The 24,390-nt window shown below is 40.1% G+C and overlaps 1 protein-coding gene across 1 annotated transcript in view; it reads left to right on the forward strand.

Annotated features, from left to right (window-relative positions):
* kiaa1109 (KIAA1109 ortholog) overlaps nt 1-24,390 on the forward strand; it is a 433,631-nt gene that overhangs the window by 116,839 nt on the left and 292,402 nt on the right. Inside the window, exons 18-19 of the mRNA XM_048608993.1 lie at nt 6,550-6,667; nt 23,886-24,041. Coding sequence (XP_048464950.1) covers nt 6,550-6,667; nt 23,886-24,041 — 274 coding nt within the window. The remainder of the gene's footprint in view (nt 1-6,549; nt 6,668-23,885; nt 24,042-24,390) is intronic.

The raw sequence follows: 24,390 nt of genomic DNA on the forward strand, positions 1-24,390 counted from the left end.
GAATTTCCAAAGAATGCATAAAGTCTTGTATGGTAGTACCCTGTGACAAAATTCCTGAGCCATTTGATCAGTATTTTAGCTCTGAGTTCAGGCCACAGTGACAGGCACATATCAATGTCTCAATGCCAAATCTGTGACGTACGACCATTTTGTTTTTGGTGAGTTGGCCAATTAGTGTCCAGCCGCAGATTTTGCATCTAACGGTGGCAGACAAGCTCCTGCAGCTTGAGGGCCAATAGGAGATCCTCTAGCATTCAGATCAGCACCCTACTACTGTGGTCATGTTCTGGTTGTAATCATGGGTTAAAAAATAGCTAATGGAGCACTGGCCATTCCGCTGCCACTTCGAATAGCCCTTTCAGTCTGCAACGTTTCCATCTCAGCCAGGGACTTGTGTGCCACCAAGAATTGGCAGAGTACCTTAATCACCCCTTAATAATACATGTTTGGTTACTCATCACATGTTGGTGGATAGCATATTCCCCCTGAAATGGCATGTGTTGAAATGGCCCAGTGGCAGAATCATGCTGGCAAACTGGAACACTAGCTGGTGGAGTGATACACATCTACATCTGTTATCACTTCCAGACTATTAGGAATTCAGCCCATGGATTTGCTACAAGAAATCCGAATAGATCAAAACTTGCAAAAGCAAAATAGTACAGATGCTGATCTGAAATAAAAACAGGAAGCTCTGGGAAATCTCCGGTCTGTGGAGCTCTCACTGTAGATTCTACCGGATAATTGAGGTAGTGAAGTTTTTGGAGGCAACAGCACATTGATACTTCTTCCTCTTTTGTACTTACAGCCTTAATATTCAAGCAATTGTACTTTGAGCTATTATTCAGTGTACGGGGCAGATGGTGTTGGAAAATCTGATAATTCCGGAATTAATATTTTCTGTCCTGGTGATTTCTTTGGCTAGCTTTGTAGAGTTTGATGCACTCGGGTTGACCCCTCGCATCAGGGGAAGAAATTAAATTGCAAGAACTCCATAAGTGCCTTCTGTTGTCCACAAATGGTTTTAATTAATGAAACCAAGCCAGATTTTATCATTCAGCCATGAAGATACAATCTATAGCACCCAGAAATTATTATTTGTATGTTTTTATATCATAAGGGTTGAATGTTACAGCAAGTTGAGAGCATTCTGAGTTGGTGCCTCTGCATTTCTGTGAATTTTCTTTATTCATTTTTTTCTTTATCCATTCATAAGATGAGGGCATCAATGGCTAGGCAGCATTTATTGCCCATCCCTAATTTCTCAGAGGGCAGTTAAGACTCAACCACAATGTTGTGGGTCAAGAGTTGCATGTAGGCCAGACCAGATAAGGATGGCAGTTTCCTTCCCTAAAGGACATTAGTGAACCAGATGATGGGTTTTTCCGACAATCGACAATGATTTCATGGTCATCATTATATTCTTAATTCCAGATATTTATTGAATTCAAATTCCACCATCTGCAGTGGCAGGATTCGAACCCGTGTCCCCAGAATATTATCTGTGTCTCTGGATTAGCAGTCTGGCGATAATACCACTAGGTCATCGCCTCCCCGAATTTAGTGAATCAGAGCACTATCTGCATACTTGATTTCGTATGATTGCTTCATTGATGAATGGATGCCAGTGAAATTGCCTGAAAAGTTTACATTTCTGCATTGGTTCTTTTTGAACACGAAAGCTTTAAAAATGTTCAGAAAATTCCATGACAATTGCCTAAGCAATTCAAATTTGTAAAATTTGCTTTCTTGTGATTGTAGTTATACTGTTGCAAATTCTAATTAATGTGGTGCAAGTTTTAGGATGCAATTAGCATTCAACTTGCAAACGTGGAATAGATTTGCTCCAATTATACTTTACTGGCTTTGACTTTTTTAAATTTCCTAGATTCCAGAACAGTCCTGGAGATTAGAAGATAGCAAATTACACAACACATCTCCCTTGTTATCTCTACCCGCACCTCATGGCATCAAGTTTAAGGAGCTCTTTGTCACTAAAATCATAGCCATCTGATCATCTCTCTGCATTGTCCTTTCCTTCCACTACCACTCCAGCTGGCCAATCTTATGTTAATGTTCCCCTACCCTAATGGATCCCGACCCTGAACCCACCTAATTATATAGTTACTCTCCATTTCCCGTTATGCCCTTTCTGAGCTCTTGTCATTGACACACAACTCCTGTTCTCTTAATCCTATTCTTTCTAAGCTGCTGATCACCCAACTGCCTTTCCTGGCCCCCATGTTAGTCAATGTTGTAAATAGTTCTTTCGCACAAGATGTTCTTTGTCATCTGCCGTCGTTATCCCTCTGTTAAAAAAACAGCCTCGTGATCCCACAGATTTTGGAAATTACTGTTCCATCTACAACTGCCTTACAGGTGATTGCAGATCCACAGCAATGTGACTGACTCTTACATGCCCTCTGAAATGACCCAGCAAACCATTCAGTTATATCAACTGCCATAAAAGGAAAATAGGAATGAAACCAGGGGGACCACCTGTCAACGAATAAGTCAGTGGCAATAACAGCAGCAAACACAACCCTGTTAAATCCTCCTTTCCAACATCTAGGGGCTAGTGCCAAAACTGGGAGAGTTGTCTCACCAACTAGTCAAGCAACAGCCTGACATAGCCATACTTACGACATCATACCTTGATTACCACACCCCAGGCAGCAGCATCACCATCCCTGGGTATGACCTTTCCCTTTAACATTGACTCCAGATCTCATGAAGTCTCATAACATCAAGTCAAACATGGACAAGGAAACCACCTACTCATTACCATGTCCCACAGAACCTTTGATGAATCAGTGCTGTTTCATGTTGAACACCTCTTGGAGGAAGTGCTGTGAGTATTGCAAAATGTACTCTGGGCAGTGAGTTTCAATATCCACCATCAAGAGTGGCTTGACAACAGCACTATAGATAGAGCTCATTGGATCCTAGACATACCTGCTACACTGGGTCTGTGGCAGGTGGTGAGGAAACCAATAAGAGGGAAGAACATACTCGACCTGATTCTCACCAATCTGCCTTTGAACAGATCTGGCAACACAAGACTGAACATCAATGAGACACTGTGGGCCATCAGCAGCAGCTGAATTGTACTGCCAACATAATCTGAAACATCATGGCCCAGCATATTCCCCACTGTAACATAAACATCTAGTCATGGAATCAATCCTGGTTCAATGGACAGTGCAGGAGGACATGCCAGGAGCAGCACCAGGCATGCTTAAAAATGCGAAGCTCATGAAGCGACAAAACAGGGCTACTTGCATGCCACACAATATAAGCAATAAGTAATATACAGAGCTAAGCAATTCCACAACCAGTGGTCCAGATCTAAGCTCTGTAGTCCTGCCCCTTCTAGTCGTGAATGCTAGTGGACAATTAAGTAACTCACCGGACACCAGTGAGGGCTCCAAAGATTCTAGCACAGCAGTGCAAAAGATAAGGCTGAAGGATTCTCAAGAATCTTCAGCCAGAAGGGCCAAATGGAACATCCAGAAGCACCCGGCATGACAAATGTCAGACTTTAGCCAAGTTGATTCACAACTCATGACATTGATAAATGGTTGGCGGTACTGGATGCTGAAAAGGTTATAGGACCTGAAAACATTTTGGCAATGGTACTGAAGACACTCTGTAGAACCTGCTGTGCCCAGCCAAGCTGTTTCAGTATAGTTATAACATTGGCATCTGTTTGATCATGTGGAAAATTGCCCAGTTATGTCCTGTACACAAAAAGCAGGACAAATGCACCCTTTTATTCATTCATGGGATGAGGGCGTCGCTGGCTAGGCAGTATTTATTGCCCATCCCTAATTGCCCAGAGGGCTGTTAAGAGTCAACCACATAGCTGTGGATCTGGAGTCACATGTAGTCCAGACCAGGTAGGGATGGCAGTTTCCCTCCCTAAAGGACATTTGTGAACCAGATGGGTTTTTCCGACAATCGGCAATGGATTCACAGCCATCATTAGATTCTTAATTCCGGATGTTTATTGAATTCAAATTCCACCATCTGCCATGGTGGGATTCGAACCTGGCTGATTACAACCTCATCAGCCTACTCTTGATCATCCCTAAAGTGATGGAAGGTACCATCAACAGTACTAACAAAACAGTACTTGCTTTGCAATAGTCTGTTCATTGGCATTCAGTTTGGGTTCTGCCAGGGCCATTCACTCCTGACCTCATTACAGCCTTGTTTCAAACCAAAAGTGCTGAATTCTAGAAATGAGATGAGAATCATTATCCTTGAAATCATTTGAATAAATGTGGCATCAAAAAGCTCTAGCAAAACTGGAATAAAATTGAAATAGTGGGTAAAACTCTCCACAGGTTGGGGTCATAGAGTCAAAGGAAGATAGTTGCCATTTTTGGAGGTCAGTCACCTTAGCTTGAGGACAACTCTGCAGGAAATCCTCTAATCCAACCATCTTCAGCTGCTTCATAAACTTTCCCTCCATCATATCACTTTATGACATAAAGCTCACAAGTAGGAATGTGCTCTATCCAGGCTTGGAAATGTATTCCTGTATTGCAGTGTCATTGGTTCAAAATCCTGGAACTTCCTAGATTCATAGAGGTCTACCACATGAAAACACGCCCTATGGCCCAACTTGCCCATGCTTTCCAGTTTTCACAATTTAAACTAGTCCCATTTGCCTCCGTTTGGTCCATATCCCTCCATACTTATCCCATCCATGTACCTGTCTCAATGTTTCTTTAATGCTGAAATTGTACTTGCTTCCGCCACTACCTCTGGCAGCCTGTTCCAGACATTCACCACCCTCTGTATGGGAAAATTTGCCCTTCGGACCCTTTTATATCTCTTCCCTCTCACCTATGACCTGTATTTGTAGACTCCCCTACCATAAGGAAAAGCTATTGGCTATCTACCTCATTTATGTCTCTCATGATTTTATAGACCTCTATAAGGTTGCCCATTAGTGCCCTATGCTCCAGTGGAAAAAAAAATCCCAGCCTATCCAACTCTCCTTATAACTTAAATCTACCAGCCCGGGTAGCATCATAGTAAATCTTTTCTGCACTCTTTCTAGTTTAATAATATCCTTTCTATAGTACGGCGGCCCGAACTGCATGCAGTACTGCAAATGTGGCCTCACCAACGTCTTGTACGTCTGTAACAAGACATTCCCTTCTCCCATACTAAATGCTGCCTTCGTAATGGCATTGTGGATGTACCTACACCAAATGGACTGCATCGTTTAAAAAGGCAGCTCACAACCACCTTCTGAAAGGTAACAAGAAATGGGCAATAAATGCTGGCTGAGCCAGCAATGCCTACATCCCATGAGTGAATGAATACAAAGATGCCCATTTCCTGTTCAAGATCCTTGAATGTATTGTTGCCTTCCAAATCAATGCCCATCTTTCTTAGAGCTCCATGTTGCAATCATTCCAGTCAGGATTCTGTCTTTGTCAGTACTGAAACAGCTCTTATCAATTTCACACATGATACCTATGCTGACTGAGACATATAAATGTTTCTTTTTTGTCCTTCTCAACTTGTCCGCTACCTCTGTGGCTGTTGATACCATCCACCTGTAATGCTTAATAAAAACCGAAAGAACTGCGGATGCTGTAAATCAGGAAGTTGCTGGAAAAGCTCAGCAGGTCTGGCAGCATCTGTGAAGGGGAAAAACAGAGTTAACGTTTCAAGTCTGGTGACCTTTCCACCAATGCTTCTCCTTGTCGTGCACCACTCTCACCTGGTTCTGTCCTTATCCATCTGATTGAAGCCAGGTAATTAATTGCAGTGGCTTCTTGTGCTCCCTCCATGGTGTTAACCCTAGTGTTTCCCAAGGATGTATTCCATTTTTCACCTCAGTGGTGCTCATTGTTGATGTGCAGAAGCAGAGTTAGCTTTGACATAATTATAGATGACATCCAGCTCTACTTCACTACTATTCTTCATTCTTCCACTGTTGCTGCAGTATCGGACTACTAGTCCAATATCAGTACTGGTTGAATAAAGATTTTCTCCAACTAAATATTGGGAAGACTGAACCCATAAACTTTGGTTCCTACTCAAAACGCCATTTTCTATCTCCTGACTCCATCCCTCTTCCTAGCAATATTCTGAGATTAAGCCAGCCTATTCATAACCTTGTTATTAGACATTTTGTGCAATCACTAAAACAACATATTTGTATCTCTGTAACATTGCATCATTTCACCCTTTCTCAAATCATCAACTCCATTTCTGCTTTTTTTTTCCCCACATCTGGACTCCATATTGTAATGGCTGATCTCTCAAATTCTGCCCTCTCTTCACTTGAGGTCATCCAAACTCTGCTGCCCATGACTTAACGTCTACTTTTAATTTCATAATTCAATTTGATTTTAATATGAATCTTTTTAATTTAGTACATTACAAATTAGCTTTGTTATCTAAAGCAAATAGCATTGTTTGAACTACTGAAATACTAGTTATGTTTGTGTTTGATCACATTGTTAATTCTTGTCATTTTCTGTTCTACAACTAATTTCTGTTCTACCTTAACTATCTTTTTAGTTTCATCTCAATGCATTTTACCAAAGAATATGGAACATGCCTCAAGAATGGCAGTGTGAAATTGAAGTGTATAAAGCAACGTACCACTTTATTTTTGCCCAGAAGAACTTCTTTACTGGTAAGTGAATTTGAATTGGCTAAAAAGGCATAAATTACAATTGGTATTACTTTAACTGATATCTGTTAAAGCTTTGTTGGGGATATGTTTATTCCACAAACATACAGACTGTTCATTACCAATATTGGTACGGAGTGTCATGTGCAATTTTCAGGTGAAGGGAGATTTGAAATACATCTATCTTTTATCGATTTTTGTAATTTATAGATTATTATAATTTATTGCCAGTGAAAACTTGTAAAACTATAGCTGCTCCCTCCTGCCATTGGTGACATTGCACAAATGGGATAAATTTCATTATGAAATATTTACATGGATGGTTTCCATTGCGCACCTTTTTTTCTGGCATTGTGCATGTTGAATCAAGACTAAATACTGTCTTTAATTACGGTGAATTGGAGAGTGAAGCAACAGTTCAACTGGGTGCAAAGGTACAATTGTATCAATGTTTAAAATAGTATATACTGTTTTTAAAGGCAGTTGCCATAGTCCTAGTGGGCCATTGGTCTCTTGTCTCATTAGAGAGATACACGTGGTAATGGTTTAAACTGAGGTCATCATGCCTCAGGCAAGGGGAGAGGTTCAGAAGGAAATTTTAGCTCAGCTGGTACAAGAATTGAACCCACTCTAGCGATATTCTGCGTCACAGATCAGCCATCCAGCCAACTGAGCGGTCAGTGGATTCAATTCCATATTGGTTGAGGACCATAAAAGACTCTGCTACTCATTCTCTCCCTTTGCTTGAGGCATTGTGATCCTCAGGTTAGATAACTACCAGTTGTATATCTCAAATGCGAGAGCAGCCTCATGGTCCAGTGGGACGACGGTGATTTTACCTTTTTACTGCTCTTGTTTTTTTGCATAATACTTTGTTTCTAATTTAGCTATAAATATGCAATTCAAATGGTCAAATTTGGAAGCACAGTTGGTTGGATCTAATGAATTTCTGAATAGTACGGGTGAAGAGGCAGGAAATACAAGACCGAAGCACTCCAGTTCCATCAGCTGAATGTGTGATTACATATTTGCATGAGCAGTTTCTGTTTATAATGAAGCAATTGATGAAGTTGATTTTTGAATCAGCCTATTTGGACATTTTGTGATGGACCTTCAGGATGGGAGAGAATCGAACCTGGCCCTTTTGGTTCAGAGGTTCACAGTGCCAAAAGAGCCCTTATTATTTAGCAGTCCACTCCTTTATTTGGAACAGATTGCACCCAGGAATTGCTATATTTGGACCTATATGTTTTTTAATGTCTCTGCTACTAAAAACGTAGAATATTTAAAGACTAGTTTTAGTTCCTCTATCCTTCACCACTGATCTTTTTGGTGTAGAACTATTCTCATTATAAATCTGAATGCATGTTTATAATGGAATACATTCCAGTGTAGAATTCCTTAATGTAGAGACATGTACTTTGAAACAACACTGCAATGTAAACAAGATGTTTAACCTATTCAAGTCAGGCCCAGAGGTTTTTTTTGACAACATTGATAACTGATAATACTTGTTTGCTTTCTTTGAATTATAATCAAATGAAGAGCACATATCTGCTCGAGGTTGTGCTATCTCAGCATAATTGCAACTACACAATCGCAGAAGGTGCACCATTTACCTGTTTACCTCATTCCTCCTCACAAACCAAGGCCCCACACACACCATCCAGGTGAAGCAGCACCTGCAGTTCATTCAGTCCTGTCAATAGCACTTGCTACTTACATATGCTGTCCTCTACATTGAGGAGATGAAACACAGACTGGGTGACTGTTTTGTGGAACCCATCATGTTCCATGCCAATGTTTCTGTCTCAGGCCTGTCGTGCTCCTGTGAAGCTCAATACATGCTAGAGGTACAGTACCTCATTTTCTGCATAGGGTTCTTACAGTACTCAAGATTGAGTTTAACAATTTGAGTGTGAACACTTTGTTTCATGTTTTTACCTCCACACCCCCAGGATCTCTATGGGTTGTTCCCAGCAGAGCCAAACCATTTTCAACTATTCACACTTACCATTAGAACGCATTCAACATTTTTTTTCTCCCCCATCTTACCATCTGTCTGCAATCCCTCTGTCTGCTTCCCTTTTGTTTGTCTGTCTGTCTGTCTGTCTGTCTCTTTTCACTCTCCTCTTCCCCCCACCTTCTCACCCAACCATTCTCCCACCCCTCCCTCTCCAAGCTGTTTTCAATTCTGATGAAGGGTCACTGGACCCAAACCTTCTGAGTTTCTCCAGCACTTTCTGTTTTTGTCCTTGTAATCCTAGTTCACTCTTGCTGGTACCAAATTTGATATGTTCCTTATAACATTAACTGTCAATTCTGTTTTGTTCATATTTCCTCAAGGTTCACTTTTGTAGGACTCTCAAATGTTCAGCTCTTCCAGCTGCTTACTGTCTGCAAGATAAGCCTTTGTACAATTGTGTCTGAAGAAATCTCCAGGACATAGGCAGCTGAATAAAGTCTGTACTCCTTCTTGCCACCATATTATGAAAGAAACTCTTGCTGCTCATCACATTGCATGACTTGTCCAGTAGATTTGCTGCCACCTTCTTTCTGATGGAGATCTACAAGACCAGTTTGCTGTAGTTCGGTAGTGGAAAATGACTTGGTAGTCTAATGAGAGGAGGCATTTTTTTAAACGAGATTGTGGTTATTCCATGATAGCAACTATGAACAATTTATATTAAGATGTCAGATCTTGTTACAGAATCTATGAGGAAGACCCTTGTATGATCCTGGACAAAACTGCCAAAAATACATTACTGGTTCCTCGCCAGGATTGTAATTTTTTTTAAAAAAGTAGACAAAATGTGGGATCCAAGTTCTTAGTAAAAGAATTACACAACAAGAAGTTATGTTAATTATTGTAGTGATTGTAATGAGGTCAGCCAGGTGAACCTCATAGAATGAGTTCCCTGATTGAGACTGTTAATCTGGTCTGATCATGGAGCCCTTATCAATAGCAACCTTAAGTTTTGCTGTGTCATCCTTGAATCTCTGTGTCCCTACCTTCTTTCTTAAGATGCTGTTTAATCTAGCTTTTTAATAAAGCTTTAATTAAGGTGATAGAATCATTAGAACCCTACAGCACAGAAGCATGCTGTAGTAATTGTAACGAGGTCAGCCAGGTGGATCTCAGAATTTGAGTTCCCTGATTGGACCAGATTAACAGCCTCAGTCAGGGAGCCCTGGCTGACAGATATAAATAGGAATGTCAGAAGCTCTGTTCACTCTGACAGCTGCCTCTGAAGAAGCTGGACTAGTGTCAAGTACTATGCACAAGTAAATAACAGGTGACTTGCTGATGGGATACCGGCTTCTCAGGAGTTATTTCACTTGTATTCTAACATTCAGAATTAAAACAAAGAAAATATGAATAACAAATTGATCAAACACCCCACAAGAGCACATGAGGTAACAAATGGAATCAAACCAGATCTCTCGGGTTGTTCAAAAGCCCCCCTCCAAAGGATTACAATTTTTCATTTTTGATTATCTGGCCTGAAAACCCCCATAAGCACCACTTTATCAAGGACTGTCTCAACATCCACTCATGTTGGTCACCCTCCTTTCCAACTCTTTCCTTTTCACCAGCAGCTAGCTTCACCACATTGGTATTGCCCCTGGATTCAATCCTGTGTTCTAATCTTGCTCGCTTGAATCAAGTGGCAGCTTTAATTCCTTCCTGAGCTAAATGGCATGGAATCATTCCAACTATTTTTTGGACTTCTTATGCCCAACACAGAACCAGTGTAGTTCACTTGCTGCCTTAAGAATCCTGCTCACAGCAGTGCTTACTATAGACCCTGCTGTCTCCACTTCTAAAATACCTGACTGACCAGCCAGAAGGTAACAGCCTTCTTCTCTGACTGCCTAAAATTGACTGTTCGGTAACTCTTGAGTTATGTGTGTGTGATCTATTGAATTCCTCACAACAGTCCCCACAGCTAAAGCTCGGCAGGATTGCGTAGCAATGCTTGGAACTGTCCAGAAGATATATGGGAACACCACCAGCTGCAAGTTCCCTTCCAAGCCACTCAACATTCCATTTTGGAGAGATATTGCCGTTCCCTTAGTGATGTTGGGTCAAAATCCTGGAATTCCCTCCCTTAATTAATTGATTTATTGTCACGTGTGCCGAAGTACGGTAAAAAGCTTTGTTTACGAGCAATACAGGCAAATCATAGCAAGGATGTACAGTTCAGAGGTTATAAAAAGACTTTGACAAAGACATAAAGGTTGCATTCCACAGGACATGCGCTAGGTGAGATCAACTTTAGCAAGATTAGCATTATTTGAGGCTAGACAGTCCATTCATCAATCTAATAACAGTTGGGAAGAACCTGCTGGTGCATGTGTTCAGGCTTCTGTATTTTCTGCCTGATGGAAGAGATTGTAGGAGATTGTTACCGGGGCGCGATGGGTCTTTGATGATGTTGGCGGCCTTTCCGCAGCATTGTTGGAAGGTTGGCTTCTGTGATGATCTGGGCTGTGCGCACCACTCTACCGTCATTGCGGTCTACCTTCAGCACATAGAGTGCAGCGTTCAAGAAGGCAGTACTCAACCTTCCCAAGGCAGCTAGGGCTGGGCAATAAAATGCCAACTCAGCCAGTGATGCGCACATCCCATAAGTGAATTTAAAAAAGTTTCAGAGCTTTACATGTTTATGTAACACAGTCCAATCTACGTCCAACAACCAGCTCTGAAAATTCTTGTCGTGCTTTGACGTTTGTGACAAATTGCCCCATGGCAGCTGAGACAGTCCACAACATTCTAATATTATCAATGACATTCTAAACAAAATAACTGGTAAGATGATTTTTAAAAAATCACCTGTCTACCATTGTTAACATGATTTTTTTTAAAATTACAGCTTCTGGGTCCACATCAGCAGACTGGACTTCAAGCATTACCTCTGTTTCTATCTTCTCATATGCTGCCAGACCTGCTGTCTTCCTTCTCTTTCTGTTCTTATTTCAGATTTCTAGCATCTGTAGTATTTTGCTTTTATTGTAAGTGAGATTGGACTTTGTTTCTTGGTGATAGGTTGCCGCTTAATGGGCACACCAGGTTGTTTTATTTATTCCTAGTACTCTGGTGTTATCACCTGGTTCATGCCAGAATTGCCCAGCTATTTCTGCAAAAAGGTACATTAGCCTTCATTTAAATAAAATAGCCTACATGTTGAGGTTCCCCTAGATCCTAATTGATGACCTTTATGCCATGTCATTCACATGATCTCTTTTGGGGAATTTCATGGTCTCAACGAGAGAATTTGAAGTGATGCTATTTCATGCTCTCTATTAGGAGAATATTATTTGGGGGTGAGAGTTGATGGATCAGGGATTAAGTTTGTTGACACCAAATGTAAACAGAATAATACTGAAGCAGTAGCATGGTTATCAAGAGGTGTCACTTTTTTCAGAAACCGGAGACTAAGATGCATTGTCATTCAGAACGAAGGTCAGATGATGCTGATGGCAAAAAATAGTCATTGGCTTTCATAGTTTTTGTGAGCATGTTGACAATGGAGTGTATTACAACCTTGGAGTAGCAGTGAAGAATATGACTTACTCAGCTGAACGGTGGACATTAATAGTAAAGGATTCACTTTTAATCTTGATAAATGCTCAAATTTTGTGTTACTATTTTGCATTCCCTTGCAGCATATCATTTAGTAACCTCTACATATCTTGCATTCCTAAGTCAATTTGATCAAGGTTCGAAATTGTCTACAGCCTTTATTTGTAAAGACGGATGGGAAAAATTAATTTGATTTGTGGTCTGTTTGATCAGTATTTATAAAAGAACTGTTTCCCCAGGTTTTGATGCAGATTTCCTGTATTCCTGTAATTGTTAATTAAAGAACTCCTAAGTATATTCACTTTTAAACGTTTATTTCTTACTCGCCCTAATAACCTTAACTGGGTTAAGCAGACACATCATTTCTATTAAATAGTTTCTACTTTTGCCCATTCCTTTTGGCTATCTTTTGTATTTTAACTTCACCTGGAACAGAAAATTACCCATGTATATCGAAGATTTGGAAACCTGTAATTCATTAGCCTCTATCTGTTCTATAGACTATTAGACATAATTGGTCAAATGGTCCCCTCCTGTACTGTAAAATTCTATGATGCTCACCATGTACTTGAGGTTCTTTTGTCTAACATAAAATACCAAGACATACAAGTTAAAATTTAATACATTCATACATTGAACAATACATAGAAAAAAGTGAGATACTGAGAGTATAATACTTAACAAAATTACTGTCCAAGGGGTTAAAATTCCCGTTGTGATTGTGCTTCTGAAGCAGCAGGATGTTTTGCATAAAATTCTTATCACATTATGAAGAACGACAAATATAGAAGATGCAAAGTTTGAATGCACCCAGCTATTTCAGATCGTGTCAGAACAAAGCATATGAACAATCTGTGCGGTAACTTGAGCCACGAGGCATGTTTCTTTTGTTATTCTTTTGATTGATTGATATGATTGATTTATTGTCATGAGCATTTGTTACATGTATTTTTTTACTAATACAGTTAGAAATGTTGTATAATGTCGCCACTCTCCGGCATCATCATAAAATACAGAAATAAACCAGACATAGAGTGGAGAGGTAGAAAAATAAAGAAATAAAGTTAAAGGTTCAACAGTATAGGCCATCTTAAGTGCTTTTCCATGGGTGTGGATCCTGGCTTATCCACTTGAACGCTGAGACCAGCATCAGCACGAAGCAGTTGGTCAGCCTCGAGTCCCTTCGCTGTGCCACCACTGCAGAACCATGTCGCCATTCTTTGGTGCTATCTTGTCTTTACTGCCGCTGCTGCCACCAGTCTCTGTAATTCAGTCTTTGCTGAAAGTGCCAGGTCCTGCACTGGGCACGGGGCTTCCGCTGTTGTCGACGGAAGCACAACTCGACTCCCTCCATCAAGACAAATCTTTGTCTCTGATGCGCTGGAAACCTTGATGTCATCCTAGCTCTCCTCACGAAGATAAGTATAAATTTTAAAAAAAAAGCATTGAAAGAAGTAAAAGGAAAAGCATAAATCAACTGATGAGCCATTTGAGGTTGATGTTAATCTTTGGGTAGATTGCAGTATTAACAGAGAGCTTGAGCAACTGTCCTATTTGACTAGTGGTTAGGATTTGGTACCCTCACCACTGCTGCCTTGGTTCACTTCCCTGTCAGGTAATGACAATTAGGGGCTCTTGTACAAGTGGTAGCATTCCTGAGACTGAGCTAAAAGACCTGGGATCAAGTCCCACCTGCTCCAGAGGTGTGTAATAACATTTCTGAATTAGTTGTTGATTAGAAAATATCTTCACAGGTGGAACAGGCCATTCGACCCAACTGGTTCGTGCTCGTGTGTAGGCTACTTTCCACACAAGTGTTGTCCCATCTTGCTCACTTACCTAATCAACGTAACCATCTATTTTGTTTTCATTCATGTGTTTCTCATACTTCCCTGCCAGAATACCAATGCCTCAACCACATCAGATAGTTCCACATTCTAACAGGTCTGGACAAATTAACTTCTCTGGAGTTCTTTACTAGATTTTATTTATGACTAACTTACATTTGTAGCACTAGGTCAGGTCTCGCTCATAAATGGAGACATCTTCTTTGTGTCTGTCCTATTGGATCTCTTAACAATTTTAAAGATTTCTATTTATTATCCCTTGTTTTTCTCTTTTCCAGAAATAACAACACCAGGCTGTTCAATCTTTTCTGATAAGGATAGCCTCTCAGTTTTGGCATAATTGCAGTATCTTTTCTGCAGCTTCTACAGTACCTTGACTTTTTTTTAATAAAGGGAGACCACAGCAGTTCACTGTACTCCACTTGTGGTCCAACCAAGGCTCTTTGTGAACAAAGAGGCAGTTGAGACACTGGTTGGACTAAAAATGATAAAGATGATGAATTGGGATAGCTGGCTGTACTTAAGGTTTGTTAAACTACCAAAACTGGATCAGTTACATCTGAGGATACTTAGGCATATACTGGTGAGAACTGAGAAACATTAATCACAGTAGTCCAATCCGCCTTTGTTACAGGCATGGTGTTAGTTACTGGAGAAATGTTGTTTTAAAAAAATTAGCTGGGACCTACAGCCAGTCAGAATAACCTCTATGGCAAGAAAATGTTTGGGAATGATGATCTAGAACAAAATTGGCAGACACTTGGACAAATATGGATCAATTAGGGAAAAGCTACATTAATTTAAAGGAAAATTGTGTTTGACCAATTCGATTGGGATTTTCCCTGAGGCAAGAGAGATGGTCGATGAGGGTAACAGAATTGAGGTGGTATATGTGGACTTCAAGATTTCGATTTGATGAAGGCCCACATGATGGGTTGTCAGCAAAGCTGGGGGCCCTGGAATAAAAGGGACAGTGCCAAAATGGATGCAAAACTGATTCGGTGACAGGGAGCATCACAGTACTGATGCACAGTTATATATAGTGAAATTCCCCTGAGGGTCAGTATTAGGACAACTGCTTTTATTAATAGACACTTATGATCTAGATTTGAGCATGCTGCATGTACAACTGGATCTTAGTGTGTATTGTAAAGAAAATAGTGATCAATTGCAGGAGGTCATACAAAGAAAGGCTTATAAAATGAGTGGACATGTAGCCATAGAGATGTACAGCATGGAAGTAGACCCTTCGGTCCACGTCATAGATGAAATATCATACAACTAAGTTTGAAGTAGGAGAAGGGAGGAAAACCTATATAAAATAAAACTTAAAATTGTAAGGTGGGTGCCCAAGCAGAGAAACCTGGGGGTTTATGTACTCAAATTGTTGAAGGTGGCAGGGCTGGTTAAGAAAGTGGTTAATAATGCATCTGGGTTTCTGGGCGTGATCCATAGAGAGAAGGAGTGCAAAAGCACCAAAGTTATAGCAAATCTGTATAATACACTGGTTTGGCTTCAGTTGAAGTATTCCATCTGTTTTTGGTCATCACATGTTCGGAAGAATATTGGTAAAATTTGTTCCAGGGACGAGAGCCTTCAGTTGTGTGGATAAATTGGAGAAGGTTAAAAGAAAATTTAATGCAGGTATACAAAATCATGAGAGATCTAGATAAAGTACATAGGGAGAAACTATTTCAAATGGCACACGGCCAGGAACTAAACAACACTGATAAATGGCCAAATCAATAATTACATGATATTTTTTAAACATAGTATGTGGTTAGGTATGGCATTCCAGATCCTGAGGATGTAGCAGAGACATATTCAGTAGTGGGTTTCAAAGGGGGATTGAATAGTTATCTAGAAAGGAAACCTTTCCAGGGCTCTCGAAGCAAAAGGCTGATGAGTGGGCCAGCCTGGACATTCTATGCTGAATGTTCACCTTCTGTCCTGTTACCATTCTGCAACTATGCAACATTAAAGTAACCTCTTTGCATTTCAAATCTGTCCTCTAGAGGTGAGTCTCAGTGCTCCGTTAGCTTTCTTTATGACTTTGTTAACTTGTTTGCTACTGGTAGCAACTTAAGTGTAACAGAAAGAATATGGGATAAATTACCCCCTTTTTGCTTACCCCTTGTTAACCACAACAAAATCTTACAGTTTGAATGAGTGTCAGTAAATCTTTTTTAAAGTGTGGCGCCTTTAAATAAAGAGATGAAACAGACATTTTCTTGTAAAGTTTGAGTCAAAAAGTTTACGTTTTTACACAAGTTCAACAAAATGACCCGCAACATAAGTGCACCTAAAATGTTTCTTCCTTCAAATGTACAGACATGCACTCAAAAAAAGAGTTGTAGATATGAAATATGTGCTTAGGCCGTTAACTGAGTAACAAAACAAATCACATGTTTAAGCCTTTAAGGTGGGTTGCATTGCAGGCCACCCAGATTGCTTCTCTTGGGTCTCTGATGATAAATGAAGGTTGAAAGCCTTCGGGTTTTCACATGATGTTCTGGCTGTGCTTTTGTGGAGACAAATCTTGCAAATGAAGACAGACTTGGTTTCTCACCGCCTGAGATGTCTGTTTGTATAAACTAGTGTTCCTTTTTCTTGGGAGGATTCTCCCTCTTGTGCCTTATTAGTCCCATGCCTGCCTTGCCCTTGGCTGCTGTTGGAGTAATATGTGTTGTCTCCAATCAGATTTGATCACGGCACAACAATCAATCCACCATTATCCACACGTGATACAACATTAGACGCTGGTTGCCAGACCATGGATGATGAAAGTAACTGTTCACATTTGATTATAATAAGCTGCTGTCTTCATACCTTTCTTGGTCAGGTTTTGAATTCATAGAGTGTCTGGGGGCACATTATATTTGAGTTTTTGTAAATTCCCAGTCAATAAGAGCTGTAAGTTCTATCAGTGGTCTTGTTTTTTTGAAATATTTTTGAGACAATAAGGACTGCAGATGCTGGAAGTCAGAGTCTATAGGTGAGAGGCTGGAAAAGCACAGCAGGTCAGACAGCATCTGAGGAGCAGGAAAGCCCACGTTTCGGGCCAAAACCGCTCAATGTGTTGACTTTCCTGCTCCTCAAAAGTTGTTTGACCCACTGTAGCTTTTCCAGCCTCGCACCTATAGACTCCGTCTGAGCAGAATTCACAAAGCGACACCTGACCCCTGAATTCAAAGTAAATTATTCATATGCTATCTTAACTTTGTAACAAAGTAAAATGTCTGGAGGTTCATAGGTATATCAAGTGAGGAATAAGAAGCATGCATCCTCCTTACTCTTCCTACCGAAAACAAACACTGTCATCTATACTAGTTTAATTTGCCAATTATAGTCAGTCTGTAAGTTTTATTAATATCTCCTGTGTTTTGTGGAAGCCTTTCTTTCTATTAACTATACCCATTCAATTTAGTGTCATCCACAAGTTCTGAAATGATTATTTATTCCAAATCATTTATGTAAATGTTGCACAACCAGCACTGTTCTTGTTGAAGTTGGTTGGCTCGCCGAGCTGGTTTGTTGTTCCGCAGACGTTTCGTTACCGTGCTTGGTAACATCCTCAGTGCAGCCTCTGATGAAGCATTGGTGTGTTTTCCGGCCTGGTTTTTAAACTCTGGGGTCCGTTGTGTGTTCAATGTGTTCTCAATCCACGTTGACAAGGAGAACGACAACTTCGACTGGGACAACACCAGGATCCTGGGACAGGCTAGGCAGAGACAAGCACAAGAATTCCTGGAAACATGGCACTCCACGAAGCATGCTATTAATAAACACATTGAACTCGACTCCGTATACGTTCCACTACGGAGGAAACCCGGAAGTGAGGCAATCCATCACAACGGATCCCAGAGTTTAAAAACCAGGCCGGAAAACACACCAATGCTTCATCAGAGGCTGCACTGAGGATGTTACCAAGCACGATAACGAAACGTCTGCGGAACAACAAACCAGCTCGGCGAGCCAACCAACCTCAACACCCACAACCCGAGCTACAGATCTACTCCAAAACCTTACAGCACTGTTCCTTATGAAACAACACTTTCCCACATTTTGGATCTGACTCCTGTGTGGCCTCTGACACCCTACTCCTGTTTTATTCTTCTATAGCCAGTTGGCTGTCTTGTTCTTATAATTATCTTCTGATTCTCCATGTTCTGAACTTAGTCAAGAATTTACTATGGAGGTACTTTTTCATGAAGTCTTTTTTGAAGGTCCAAGCAAAATGGACCAGAAATTCCGTTGGCTACATAGTTGTTGCAGCTGTATAGACTGGAGTAGGACTTTGGTGACCACATGATAAACCCAATAAAGCTGACTCCGAGGGAATTTACTAGAAAACTTAAAAATATGATTGGCAATTAGTAGCATCTGGAAGCCTCCGAAAAGATTCCTTAAATTCTGAGATTTTTGAGAGTTTTGACTTATTTAAGCTCAATAGTCACCCAAGAAAATTTAAAGAATTGAAAAGACGCTGCAACTGCTGACCTGAACCCTGAATCATCACTGAGCCTGCCAGTTGCAACACACTGGATCTGACATTCCCAATTTGACACAACTGGATACAGCACTCTCCTAGTCTCCACAGCCAACTCTGTGCCAGCCCCCAGCCCCCAGCCCCCAGCTTTCCCTTTTGAAATGCATGCTGACTGCTGTATTTATGCATGCTGCTTCCAGAATTTTTGTATTACATATTAATTAATGATAACGAACATCAACTTAAATCACAGGTTTGATTGGAGTTAATCTACATTGAACAAACATGATTTTCCTCAACATCCATGTAAATGATTTACGTGAGTCCAGAAGCCACTGGGTTTGAAGTTAAGTACCTAATTTATGAATCCTTCAATTTGAATTTGGCGAGGAAGAACTGCTTTCATTTTAGCCACCTTGAATGCTGTCTGAAATAGAGACGTTTTTGTTTCTGTTACAGGATGGAAACGGCTTTTATCCTACTTTTATTCTGATTTAGGCAGCTGCTTTTAACCTAACCAATAATTATGCAAATTCCTTGATGTAGAAGTCCTAAACCACCCTGGTAGGACTTAATACAGATTTGCAAATTACAATAGGAAAACTGCACCAACGTGACGTGTTGCTTGTTGCATATTCCGGAAAGTATCACTGTTTTGCATGTCTATAGAATATACAAAAATATGTATAATGGAAGACACCAGCCTTTCACATCAAAGGATAATTGCTGTGCTGTTAATTAAATCAGGAAATGAATCACTTTAATCTTCTGAAGCAAATGAAACAAGCAATTGAACCTTTTTTGGCATTTCTTTTTCCAGCAACATTGCCTTTCTTCTCCCACTCCTCCATTTTGAAAAATACTTAACTCTGTTCTTGATCGGTTTTGCTGACTTAGACATCAGCTGTTTCTCTCGACATGCGCAAAATTGATCCTTGGTACAGAGTTGTTAGGTATGCTTGAATAGTGCAGGAAAGAATGCTTGGCCAGTTTTTTCTTTATCTCATTAACAACTAAATGCCTGTTAAAAATAGATGTTCACCCTGTCTTTCTTGCAGACATTTTTCAGAATAAATGCCTTAATCTGTTGTCTTTGATTAACTTGAACACTTTGTACACATTAGTCTCTTTCCTATTAAGTGTGTACATTTGCACATGAGATTAACTGAATGTCTTGTTGCCTTGCGAATCTGTACCTGTCTTTCTAGAACACTGAGCTGCTGCTGTTTTGAATTCTTTACTGGACTGTCATGTAAATCTGTTTCAAATTTTATGACTACCTTGTTTCTGATGTATTCTTAGATACTAAGTAATGCTACTGCTTTCCTTTAAATCCTTTTGTATAACAACATATACTTCTTTAACTCTGCAAGGTTTGTACCTAAGTACCTGTACCTAAGATGGTACCATTAAAAGGCAGCCATTGTAAAAACTTGTCACTCGTACTCCTGTGGTTCTGTACTGGAGTACGAGTGGATTCATATGTTCCCTCACTCTGTTTCCCCACCTGAACTCACGCAGTCACTCATTCACTCACCCTGCAATATTGAAATCACTCTCACCAAAGTTACAAATGACATTCTACATGACTGTCTCAAAGGTAAAATGTCCCTGTTGTCCTGATTGACCTCTCGTCTCCCCATTTGTGGGAGACTAGAACAAGAGATCTAGTTTTAAAAATAAGAATCACTTATAAAGATGGAGATCACATTTTTTTTTCCTCCTGGAGTGTTGTTAACCTATTTTCTTTCCCAGAGAACAGTGGAGGCAGGGCCATTGAATACTTACAATGTTGAATTAAATTATTTTCTAACAAGAAGTTAAAGGACATAAGGGTAGACAAGAAAGTAGAGGCTACAACCCAGTCAACTGTAATCTTTATAAAATGGTAGAGCAGGCTTAAAGGATTGAATGACTCCTCATTCTTGTTTGTATATTCTGCAGCCTTTGACGTGGTTGACCACATGAGTCTCTTCTTCTATCCAACATCATCCAACTATCTTGATTTGCACTCACCTCATTAGAATTTGATTTAATTGTTCCAAAGTACCTACAATGACTTCTCTTCCCACCTTTATACCGGTAATACTGTTATCTCCCAAATATCTATCCTTGACCTTTTTCATATTTCTTATTTCAACAAAACTGGGAAATGTGTGGTGAGTAACTCACCACTTGACTCCCAAAATCCTGCCCTATTTAAAATGCATAAGTCAGACTATGATGAAATACTTTTCACTCTTCATTTTCCTGGATGAGTGGGGTCCAGTGATGCTGAAAATGCCACCACCATCAAGGAGAAAGCTGCCCGCATAATTGACATGGCATTCATCAGCTTAAAAATTTACTTCCTCTAGCATTGGTACAAAATGTGCTAGCATTTTGTGCATTTCTAGAGAGAGAGAGAGAGAGAGAAACATGTTGTGTGCTGAAGTGCCATCATGCCTATCTATTTTGAATAAATAATTCTAAATCTATTCTAAAAAGCATAATTTAAGAGTTGCAATTTCTTTGAGAAAAAAAAAATCCTCATTGTCTTCCCATTACCAATTAACATAGACATCGGGGCATAGAAAATAGTCGCACGAGTAGGCCATTTGGCCTGTGCCTTAATTTTACATGCTAATCTCTTAGCAAAAGACTTCTGAAAGTCCAAGTGAACTACACCCATTGGCTCACCCTTATTAATTTTGCTAAATTATATCCTTTGAAATATTTTGATAGATTTGTCAAGCATGGTTTCTGTTTCACAAATACATGCTGACTCAGTTATTTGTTCTTAACTAATTTAGATTTTTCTAAAATATAATCTGTTTCTCTAATTTATTAATTGTGGCCTAGATTTTCAATGATCAGATAGACCTTACTGCAGTGTGAATTGACATTGAGCATGGGGACCCTGAGGGATCCTTGATATGGCAGATTGAGAGAATTGCTCAGAAACTCAAGATTTTGATTGGCATTTTCCATATGCCTGGAACCCTCTAAGTGTGTTCATTTAAATCAGAGAATTCAGTGTTCTGCTACAGTTAAGTAAATGGTTTTTTCAGGGAAAGTTAAACTATTAAAAACCTAGTCGAAGTCCTGGGTGGCTATTAAACTTAGCATCCCTCCCCCATATGCACTAATAAACCCCTTGCCCTTGTATCGGAATCATGCCGTCACTGAACGACGGTGGACACCTCCGCCCCCCCCCCCCCCCCCCACACCACCACCCGTGTAAACCCTATCTCCCTAGACCTGACAGCTTTCACTTTTCCGGGACGTGTTTTCTGTACCTGGGATAAAACAGCTGCGTTACCATCCTCCCTCTGGATCTGTCAACACCTGCTTCCTCCCAATGACTCAACAACACTCCCTCTGCTCAGTACCCACATCCTCTCAGGAGCTCATCGACACTCCTGCTTAGGACTGACACCACCACCGACTTCCTCCAAGACCCAATGCCATTTGCCTTCCACTGGACAAGCCACCCCCTTCTTGCCCTGAGACCAGCCTGCTTGGGGATCTGGCATACCCCTCTCTTCCCCCTAGGGATCTGAAATGCTGTCCCCAGTTGTCCCAGCACCCATCCCTCACTACTGTTCGACCCATCTCTCCACACCCAGTATCTCCTTCCCATCATAAGCTACCCTAATCACTTTACCATTTATACAATCCTTTTCCCACTTGCCTCCTGGCTTTCTACCCACCTGGCACTTTGGCACCCTCCATCCTGCTGACACCTTCACTTGCCTTATGTATCCTTTCTCAGGAGCTGTCAAAGTGGCTATCTCCTAAAATAAAATACAGAAATTTAAAATACAGAATACAACAACTTCGTATTGTGAAGAAGTGGGTATGGTTTGGTTCCCCCAACTAGTCTACTCTGAGCGATGTGTCAGAATTAAAATATGTTCTGCATTTCTGAAGGAGCCCTAATCGAAATCTCCTGTCAGAATTTTCGGATTCTTTGAGTGTGAAAAAAAGGTCTGGAGTGGCAATCTGTGTGAGATCGGGACCTATATAGTTTAGAAAACATGCTAAAGCTTTAAGAATCACATTTCAATCGCTTCTAGGCAGTTAGCATATAGGTCCATACAATTATAGCAACAGATTATTCATGAACTTGAAAGATCTTAAAACATGGTCTATGACTTTGTTGTTTCTAAACTTGACATCAGTCAAGAGACCTGGCTGGTATCTCAAATTTAGTAAGAACTGCCGATGCTGGAGTCAGAGATAACATAGCGTGGAGCTGGAGGAACACCGCAGGCCAGGCAGCATTAGAGGAGCAGGAAAGTTGATGTTTCAGGTCGGAACCCTTCTTCAGAAAAGGGTCCTGACCCAAAACATCAACTTTCCTGCTTCTCTGATGCTGCCTGGTCTGCTGTGTTTCTCCAGCTCCATGCTGTGTGGTCTCTCAAATTTGGTGTTTTGTCAGCTTGAGGTCATCCAATCCTGTGCTATGCTTGATCATACTGAGTCCTATTCACCCACCTTGGCTGTACTTGCTAGCTTATATTGACTGTCACTTCAGTAATGCATTGATTTTCAAATTCATGTCCATGTTTTCAAATTATTATATTTCCTTATCTTTGCCAATATCATTGATTTCACCCATACCTCTTGGTGTTCTTCCAATTCTGGCCTGTTGAACTTTCCGGATTTTAATTACTCAGCTTTTGGTAGTGTACCTTCTGCTGCCAAGACCTAAAGTTCTGTAATTCTCCAAAATTCTCTGAAACATGTTTGTTCTTTTTCTCTCTTTTTCTCTCTTTTTTCCCCCACTTTAAGATTTTCTTAAAACTTTAACTCAACTTTGGCCATCTGGCTCAATATTCCCTTTAGAGGTTGCGTGTCAAGTCCTTTTGAGCACCTTAATAGTGTTCATTCTGGTTTCTTTTAAACCATTAAACCTTAAAAGTAAGTAAGTATTTTAGTGTTGTAATTGTGTGTAAATTGGTTACTGTTTCTTCCATAGCAACAGTTAGTACAGACCAGAACATGTTTTGTGATTGTAAATGCCACGGGGTTGCCTGCAGTTGAGAAAGACGCTTAGTGAATACAAATTTTGGTTATTTTAATCAATCTTTTAAGCAAATATTGCATTCGCCTGCTGCCAGTTGATGTACACTCAGATGTGTTTTGTAGTCCATATGTCCTAAGATTTTTTTGACAAAGTCATGCATGTTTGAAAACTTGGGTAGCTGACTTGTATGTGGCCTGAAAGAAATCCATGATTTTCTTGGGCAATTATTAATATTTTAAACATTTTATTACAATATGTGTCTCTTTTGTATTTTCCTCTTTTGACAGATTTAATACAGGATTGGGCTAGTGATAACGCCCCAGACATCTACTCATTTGTTCCATACACTTGGAAGTTGAAAGTGATGTTCCATCAGTTTGAGATGATATGGGCAGCAAACCAACATAATTGGATAGACTGCTCTACCAAACAGCAAGAAAATGGTAAGAAAATACTAATCCTTCTCAAGAAAACATTTGAATCTTTGTTATAATTTTGTATACGCTTGACCAACAGGTTCATCAGAAGATTAATAATTGCATCTTGCAGTGATCCATAGATGCTGATATTTTTAGCTTGCAAATTCTATTCTTATAAGCATTTGCAGTTATTTATAATGTTTGAATAACCTCAACTTTTTGACTTTCCTCAACACAGGATTCTAAGAGAAGTGAAAGTTTACCTATGGATTTAGCATATTGGGCAAGTCCTTAAAATCGACCAATGAAAATTCAATGTGAAGTTGATTTCTTTTTTTAAGCAAGGAAAACACAACATTGTTATAAAATTTGA

Source organism: Rhincodon typus, chromosome 1 (genome assembly GCF_021869965.1).
Source record: "Rhincodon typus isolate 14 chromosome 1, sRhiTyp1.1, whole genome shotgun sequence".
In the NCBI taxonomy this organism is placed as follows: domain Eukaryota; kingdom Metazoa; phylum Chordata; class Chondrichthyes; order Orectolobiformes; family Rhincodontidae; genus Rhincodon; species Rhincodon typus.